Source organism: Alligator sinensis, unplaced genomic scaffold (genome assembly GCF_000455745.1).
Source record: "Alligator sinensis unplaced genomic scaffold, ASM45574v1 scaffold389_1, whole genome shotgun sequence".
In the NCBI taxonomy this organism is placed as follows: Eukaryota; Metazoa; Chordata; order Crocodylia; family Alligatoridae; genus Alligator; species Alligator sinensis.
The window spans coordinates 1,415,432-1,424,574 of NW_005841951.1; the positions used below are offsets into that span (position 1 = coordinate 1,415,432).

Genomic DNA, 9,143 nt, shown 5'->3' on the forward strand with positions numbered 1-9,143 from the left:
TGCCGACTTAAAGGCATCCAGTTCTTCCAAGTGACTCTGCGCCATCTCAGGGTTTACGCATGGAAGTCTGGCGCCTTGCTGCTGCCTCTCTGCAACCCCAGTGAGAGACTTGTCGTGCCCCTCACTTAGGAACACTGAGGCAAAGAACTCATTGAGGAGTTCAGCCTTGTCCCCCCTGTCCGTCACCAATTGTTTCTGCCCATTTAGCAGGGGTCCTATTCCTCCCTGGGCCTTCCTTTTTCTCCCTATATATCTAAAAAACAATTTCTTGTTGTCCTTTACGTGGGATGCCATCCTCAGCTCCATGGTAGCTTTGGCCCGTCTAACTGCCTCCCTACAAGCACGAGCAGAGGAGGTATATTCGGCTTTGGTGATCTTTCCTTGTTTCCACTTTTTGTGTGCTCCCCTTTTGGCCCTTAGGCTGCCCTGGATTTCTGCGGTCAGCCAGGGAAGCCTCCTGGCCCCTTTCCCTCTTTTACCCCGCACGGTGATCGTCTTGCTTTGTGCCTGAAGGATCGTTTCCTTAAGTTTATATACTTTATTTCATTGCTTGAGACAGTTTGTGATACAAAGTGCCATATTAAAATACCTCAACAAACTTACTGTAGGATCAGCAGCATAACGGAAGTGGCTGACTGGGGCAGTGGCCACAGGTGCCACTTTTTGTTTGGGGGAGAGGGGTTTCTGGAGGTGTGAAAAAATAGCTGCCACAACAGCTGGCCAGTCCACCACCATCAACACCTTGGTAGTTAATGCTGCCCCAGGTGCAGCTGCTACCCACGACACAGAGCCACCCTGTTAATGCTTCTGTTGAAGATCTTTATGTTTACAATCTTCTGGAATTATCTCTGTTGCTTACAAATCAGTTTTGTAACATACCCTAGAAATTTTGTCTCATCTGAAACAGAACGTGTCCTAAAACATAAAAGCTCTTCTGGAGTTAACACTGTGCATCCTCTAACTCTGTAAGGTGCTTCTATTGGTTACAAATGCTGGATATGTGGCACAGCGGGAGGAGGGGGAGAATAAATGGCAAGTGGTAAGCCAAAAGCATGGCAGTCGCATCCACTGAGAATGATAGGAGCAGCCAACCAGTTGCTCCAGTTTATGGAGAAATTGAAGATGTAGCTGCATTTATAAGAGCTGTGTGAAGCTTTGGTCACTGATTCGATTCGGCCCAATTCGGTGGCTGAATCTCTGAATCGAATCGGAACCGTCTGAATTGATTCAGAGAGATTCGATGATTCGGACATAGACACGGCTTTAAATGATTTTTCTACATACCTCAGGGTACCAGGCAGCTCAAAAACGCTGAGATGGTGGAATATAGCATCCTACAGGAGTGCAGGGGGTCCCCAGCACACTCGGTGGCAGACCCAGAAGTGAACCAGAAGCATTTCCAGACCACTTCCAGGTCCTTGGCGGGGGACCCACCCCCTGGCTCAGTGACTGCTGCCTCCTGGGTCTGGGGAGGCACGTGGGGTCCCCCCACAGTCAATCGCTGGGTGGGGGGGGGGGCCTTTGCACTCTGCAGCAGACCTGGAAATGGTCTGGAAGTACTTTTTATTCACTTCCGGGTCTGCTGCCAAGTGTGCTGGGGACCCCCCATGCTCCTGTGAGACGCTCCATCCGCCCCACCATCTCAGCGTTCATGAGCCGCGCATGGTACCTTGAGGTATGCAGATAAAACATTTAAAACTGTGTCTATGACTGAATCACCAATACTCCGAATCAGCATCAAATCTTCAGATTCTGATTCGGCCGAATCGGATCAGAACAATGATCCAAATCAATTAATCAAATCACTGTCCCCCGAATCGGGCTGAATTCGAATCGAATACGGCCCACTTCACACACCCCTAGCATTTATAATACACTGCATCATCCCTGTCATGCCTGAAGGATCAGGGAAATAAAATAAGCAACTTATTTATAGTAGCCACAGTTCTCAGAAGTCCCATGAACTGTACTAGTACCAGTTGATAATGTGTAAAAGTGATATGTTTCAGTTACTTTTAATCCAATATACTGGGGAGCTGCAAATTGCTGTGTAGCTACATATTAAGTAAAGTAAGAAAAAGAGAAAACCGAATATAAAAATTAGTTGGATTGTATAGAAGGATCAGAAATATATATTGCCTTTGTATCTTCTGAGAATGTGATTCCCTAATTTGTATTTAATTTTTGACAAACTATAAGTTTGTATTTTAATAACTATTTCTTTGTTAATTATCTTAAATGTATATGTATTTACCTTCTCAGAGGTGGTATCACCATAACACCTTTGTCATTTACGTTCTGTTTAGGGAGAATTAATATTTAATGTTATGTTTTGGGTTTTTTTAAATAGATATGGAGTCTGGAGAGCGGTTAACATCATCTGCCTCTTCTACCACAGCGACTTCATCTCCTGCATCTACTACACCTTCTGTCACTTCAGCAGTTTCAAAAAGTAGCCTTTCCACTGGAGCTGCATCGCTTAGCTCTGCAATCAACACATGCGGTAAATATTCTTTGTAGTATGATTTACATGCATGTAGTATCCTTCATGACCTTGTTTGTAAAGTCTGTACTTTCTACATGACCAAGCAAAATGATAGATAAAACTGATGTATCCTATAAAAGCCTTTGTTTAAAAATATATAGAATAAATATGAGGCTAGAGTTGCTTCTATATGCTTCTAATATTAGAAGGTTTTTACCCCCCAAACTTATAAATTTATGTTTTGAAAACTTTAAAGTCCCTCGTTAGCATTGCAGAGACCATCATGAAAGTGTACATGTAATAAACAATAGGGATAGTATGTTTAGGTTTATTTGCAGTAGTATTCAGCTTCACCTTCCTGAATGTACATCTCCTAGTATGAATTAAATACAGCCTCTACCCCAATTCTGCACCTTCTAACAACAATTTGTAAATGCTTTTTGGAAAGGGCTTTGTTTCAACACAGCCTTCTGACATAATCTGAAATTATTCTCACTAAAACATCCAGATGCAACTGGCAGGTCGCATAGGAGAGTTGAACAACCAGAATTCTAATTTGTGTTCTGTCTTGTCTGCATCCACGAATGATCTATGGAGCATGAAAGGGTGGATAAACTAGCTCTTCCCTGAATAGGAAGACCCTGAAGAGCTTGAATGAGGAGACGCTTGTTATCTGTATATGAAAATCTTGCTCTACCTGCAAGTATTTTCTCGCTTCTATCCAAGTTTATGTAACTGCATTGATTGTTAGTTTCAGTAGTGTTAACTGTCCTAATGATGCCTAAGAAATTCAAAGTCCTCCAAATAGAATTTCATGGTTCAAAGCTTGATTTTATAATTCACCATTTTCCAGGCATATTTCCTTTCTGTGGTATTGGCTATATCTTATAGCAGTAGTTTTCAACCTCTTTTAATTTTGAGGATCCCTAAAAAATTTCAAATTAAGTGTACATATTCACATTTTTTTATCTATCATAGTCATTTTTCACAGACCCCTTAGACATCTGCAGACCCCCCAGTTGAAAACCATTGTTTATACTGTTAAGCTGAAGAACTCCTGCACCCCTAATTTAGGATTGGTGCTTTTTTCTCCTTCTCAGACTGACATTACTCGATCGCAGCCTGAGATGCAATGTTTCTAAACAATGTTTATTTTTAATAGCTCAAAAAGAATGCTCTAGATGACTCCTAACTACAAATGTTTGAATAAAAAATACAAGGGCCTTCTTTTCCCACTCTTTACTATGATAGTTCCCTCAAAATATAGATGTCTATGTTCACTTTCATTGCTCCCTTGAATAAAGAGTTAACTTAAATGCGGCACGCCTGAATGCCATGTGCCCCTGGAGGCTGGGGGGTCATGGCAACTGCCCGCAGGTGGCGGCAGCAGTGTTGATGGCGGGGGTGTGGTGGCAGCGAGCAGGGAGGTTCCCACAGGCGGCAGCAAGGGGGAGGAGGTGGCGAGTGGCAAACGACGATCGGCAACCACCCACAGACTTCAGCGGCAGCCAGCGGGAATTGGGGGTTGCTTGCAGACACCACCAACATGGCGGTGAGGGGGATGGTGGCAAGTGATGACTGCTCGCAGACACTGCCAGCAGCGTCAGCAGTGCTTTTTACAGGGGGTGCACTGCCAAGCTCACAGAGTCTACATGCACCCATGTGCACCTCCTACGCGTCACCCATGGTGACATACATCTGTTTATGTCACATTGAGGGTTGACCATTTGTTTAACTTCCCTTGTTTTGTTTGTTTACTAGGTAGAGAGGGATCTTACTGTGTGTCCTGTAATATACTGTGGCTGTGAACAGATGTCTCGTATAAGGAGGTTCTGGCCGTCTCAGGTTTTAACCCAGATCAGAACAGGAGCAGCCCAGGTGTTTATTCAGATAGCCCTTTCAAGCTGCATTGCTATTCCTCTGTCAGTAGGTGGCCAGTGAGAGTACTCAGCCTGACAAGCCTGACCCTGGAATAACTTGCAATGAACTTGAATGACCCACAATTAATTTATAGATGTACCAAGTGTTTTGGGAGTTGGAGGGAATGTTAGCATATTTTATCTTGCATACTTCACAATCAGTTGAAGTACAGTGGACTTGTATGTCTGTAGGATCCCAGGACAAAAGGCTTTCTCCATTAAGAAATATGCCGTCTCTTTACTCCATATATATTCAGAGTAGAATTTTTTCATGGTAAGGAAAAAGTTTGATAAGGAAAGAATTTGATAAGGAAAAATGACAACAGCTTTTTTTAAAGAAGAAAAAAAAATTATACTTGTGTTTAGGATAACAAAGTGTCCAAGTTTTTGTCATCTTTAGGCAATCCAATATTTCTCTCTCCGTTAAGGCAGTATGTACTTTATGTGTAGCTGTAAATGTTTTACAGCCTTCTCATATGATTCCTGACACTCTTATGTGCATCAGTACATTGTTTCCTTCTTGTCTGGCAGCTCATGAGCTGTGTATTGTGGCTTGTTTAAAAGACCATTTTTGTCTCTCACATCCTTTCAATTAAAGCCTTTTTTTCCTAAAGGCACATTGTATTCTTAGAAGCTGGCTGAAACTATTTGGTGTAGGCTTCCCCCACCTTACCCATAAATGCTATTGATATGTATAAGTAATTTATCCATCAGTCAGTCATACTCTATTATGGTTTAACTTTTGGAAGGCCTCTTAGATCCTTAGTTGAAAGTTGCAACTTCCTAGAAAAATGTTGCAAATAAAATTTAGTGTTCTCTCTGAACAGCAGTCGAGAGTTAAATACTTCTAATCACAAAATTAATTAGTATATTTTTGCCACAGCATACATCCAGTTTGAATCATGGTTTAATTTAACATCAATACATTTAATTTTCAAGGTATTCATTACCAAGATAGAGTATAATCATAACCTCCCTTCTCAGTTTCCAACCTTAGATCTTATATGCCCATGTGACTTTTTAAAAATATGTGATGATTGTGGGTTCATCAACCCCAGTGTGTTAATTACGGTATCATCGCTCTAAAAAAATATATACTTCTCCCAGGTCCAATAAAATTGTTCCAGACTTTTCAGTGTAAGCAGTTATTGTTTCCAAGGGTATAAAGTCAAAAACACTTTAATCTCTGCATAGTTAGAGAGGTTCAGGTTTCTTCCAGTTCAGTATAATTATTTCCTTGCTGTAATCAATAGTCTGTTAAGTAGCCTGTAATAAACTTCTGTGCCTGTACCATACAAATCCCCAAGACGCATCCTGAGCCAAAACTGGAATTCTAAACTTGGTGCTAAAGATATTGTATTACAAATAAACTATTTTGGGGTACTCCCAGTCACATAAGGAAAGCATCTATGTGAAAATATATAGGAATAATATCACTACCTCGTGGATGCAATTGAGTTAAAATTCAGTAATACTGAAACAGAAGTTTACAGTGTTGTTTTTTTCTATTATTGAAAGGTGTTCTAGTTAATTAAAATGTTCAGAACAAGAAACTAAAAAGATAAAAGGCCTAACCTAATCTGTCTGTTGGCCAGAAATAATAAATAATAGTTAAAGCAGAGCAAAGTTCTAGAAAGATTTAAAAAATTTACTCTGGTAAAAATACAGCACTTTTTTGCACAAGTCCAGTCTTGCAATCTGTGATTACATGAGTAAATCTTGTCATAATTAAATGATTATAATTTTGTGTGTGGTGCTGTACCAGACCCAAACTTGGTATTTTGATGACATCATGAGTGAAGTAACTTGAGAAAAATCCTAACATGGCCAGATTGCTTTAACCTTCAAAAAAAGAGAAGTTCAGTAACTTCTAATAAAACATCAATTAAAAAAAAGCTCTTTCTTACAACCAAGAGCTTCTGCCAAAACTGGATTCACTAATTCCTTGTAGTCCAGGATTTTTACCTAATTGAATAATTGGAAAATGAGTCCTTTAGCATTGTGAATTTGATGTCTAAACTCAGAGAGGTTTAATTGAAGAATTAGATGATTTCCTATTTACATTTTTAAAGTTATAGTAACAAAGAACTTATTAAGTCTAATACCAAATACTTTTATAACCCTCAGTTTCAGTCCCAAACTATCTTTCATCAGCTTGAGAAAATCACAAATTCTCTGATAACCCTAAAATCCATGATTAAAATGAAAGGTCCCCCCACACCCCACCAGCCCTGCTGGTGCCCCTCACTCCCCCTCCCACAACCTCTCCAGCCCTGCTTGTGCCCCTTGCCCCCCACCCACAGCTCCTGCACCTCCAGCCCTGCTGGAAGGGGCCCCGAGCTGCCAGGCCTATGGGGCAAGGGACCCTTGTCTGCATCCCCCTGCCCCTGGCAGGAGGTGGTGGCTGCTGTAGCGGAGTTGAACCTGGTTCTCCCCCCACTGCCTGCCTGCTCTGGGCTTGGGTTGGGGGGCCAGATCCCCATCATGGCATGCAGTCCCAAGGAGCAGGGGAGACCCATGTCCCTCAGATCTGTGCATGGGATGGGGCCTGTGCACTGCCTACTGCAGGCTCGGGCTCCTCCCCTGCTGTCCTCCCCCGGGACTTCTGCAGCCTAGTGGGTGCGACCCAGTGCTGCAGCACAAAATGGGGCCGTGCAAGAAAGCTGCTTGCCACTGTGAGCTCAACACTGCCCTGGCAGCATGTCCCTTGCAGGTACAGTGGTGTGGAGTTGTGCAGAGGGGACACATCACCAAGGCAGCATGGAGCTTTCAGCAGCAAGCAGCTTCCTGTGCGGCCCTGCTGTTCTTTGCAGTACTGGGTCACACATGCTTGCCCAGTGGGCGGGCAGCCCACCTTACCCCCACCCCATGCACAGATCTGGGGGGATGGGTCCCTTCCTCTGGATATGCATGCAGCAGCAAGGAGCCAGCCTCACCCCCCCTGCTCCCAGATGAGCCACCTGCAGTCCTGCCCTGAGCCCCAAGCCCGAAGCACTGTCAAGCTGGACAGCAGCCCCTGCCCAGCCCAGCTCCCTCCTTCCCTCCCTATGGGAGCCTCAATTCCCATCTTTCCCTCCCTTCACAATGTACCTGTTGGAGTTGATCTTTCCAGGCTCCCTGGTGGCCCAGTGCGCATGGCACCCCCTGTTTCATCATCCTCCTCCCGCTCGCTCTCAGCCCCCTGCAGGCTGGCCCTCTACCAGCCTGCAGAGAGCTCTTTGCAAAACTGCAACATCTGCAGGTTTCTCTGGTAAGATGAGAAATCTGCATTTGCCTCCGGTAAAAGGTAGAATCTGTGGTTTTCTCCATTTTTCCGTGGGAAACAGAAAACCCAGATCCCTGGTTATATAATATGTAAACTGTATAACTGCATTGTCTTTGACTTCAGCATTTTTCTCATCCTCATATCTGCTAAACCATTAGGGCTCGGCCCCCTGTCGTTTGCAAAGACACTCATTGATTTTTACTTGTCTTGAATTCTGAGTGGCTGCTGGCTATGTTTTGTGTAAAAGTATTATTTCCCCTCCTCCCCCCACCCCCAAACGTTTGTGAATGTGGAGGGAGGATATGTTGAGCGGCCATTAGGGGCACATCCACACATGCAAGCACATGCACTTGCAGTAGGTTAAATAGAAATGGTGCGAATTTGAGCCCAGGCTTTTTGCCTCAGTGCACATGCCTGGACATGCACATTGTTTTGGAGCAAATTGTGCCACTTGGGACAAAATAACCCTGTCTGTCTCCTCCTGGATCCGCAGCCAGGGGGAGCTAGAGCCTGGGGCTAGTGTGCTGGCCCCAGCAGTATAAAAAAAATGCCCTGGCCAGCATTTCAGGGCTACTTGCCTTCAGAAGCTTCTGAGGCCTAGCCACTTGGTACCTGGGGACACTAGCCCCTTGTATCAGCTAGACTGCTGAAGCAGCATGCCAAATTCACTTTTTAAAATACCCCAAAATCCACATTCTTCCACAATTAGAACAAAAGAGAAAGAGAGAGGGATTGATCACATGGGCAACGTTTTATTGCTATATTTACATTGTTAAAGCAATTTGGAAGCCTACCAGTGTCTCTAGCATCATAATAAAATAAATCCTAAATATCTATATGTTTTAATATTTGCTTGTGGTTTCCTTATCACATGGTGGGTTTGTGATGGGGGGGGTGTGGGGGTGCTTAGGAGGGGTGGGTCCCCTGCCCCCCACAGGGCAGAGCCCCCCGACACAGCACATGGACTACCTGCCTGCAGGGTCACAGCCCCCACCCAGGGGCTACAGCTTGCCTCCCAGCCCCCCCACTAGTCTCCAGCCCCCTGCTCATTCCCCTGCTAGTCTCCAGCCTTGGGAGGCTGGAGATGAGTAAGAGAATGAGCAGGGGGCTGGAGACAGCAGGAGAACGTCTCCAGCTCATCTCCAGGGGCTCGTCTCCAGCCTCCTGCTCATGCCCCTGCTCGTCTCCAGCCTTCTGCACGTGCCCCTGCTCGTCTCCAGCCTCCCAAGGCTGGAGACGAGCAGGGGAAGTCCCCAGCTCATCTTCAGGGGCTTGTCCCCAGCCTCCTGCTCCTTCCCCTTCTCATCTCCAACCTCCTGCTTGTTTTTCTGCTTGTCTCCAGCCCCCTGCTCATCTCCAGCCTTGGGAGGCTAGAGATGAGCAGGGAAATGAGCAGGAGGCTGGAGACAAGCAGGGGAACATATCCAGCTCATCTCCAGGGGCTGGTCTTCAGTCTCCTGCTCAGTCTCCCGCT

At 44.7% G+C, this 9,143-nt stretch overlaps 1 protein-coding gene across 1 annotated transcript in view; it reads left to right on the plus strand.

The window, feature by feature from the left end:
- Positions 1 to 2,350: 2,350 nt before the first annotated feature.
- The window catches only part of BAZ2B (bromodomain adjacent to zinc finger domain 2B), a 156,663-nt gene continuing 149,870 nt past the window's right edge, over positions 2,351 to 9,143 (plus strand). The window contains exon 1 of the mRNA XM_025199968.1: positions 2,351 to 2,503. Coding sequence (XP_025055753.1) covers positions 2,353 to 2,503 — 151 coding nt within the window. The 5' untranslated portion in view covers positions 2,351 to 2,352. The remainder of the gene's footprint in view (positions 2,504 to 9,143) is intronic.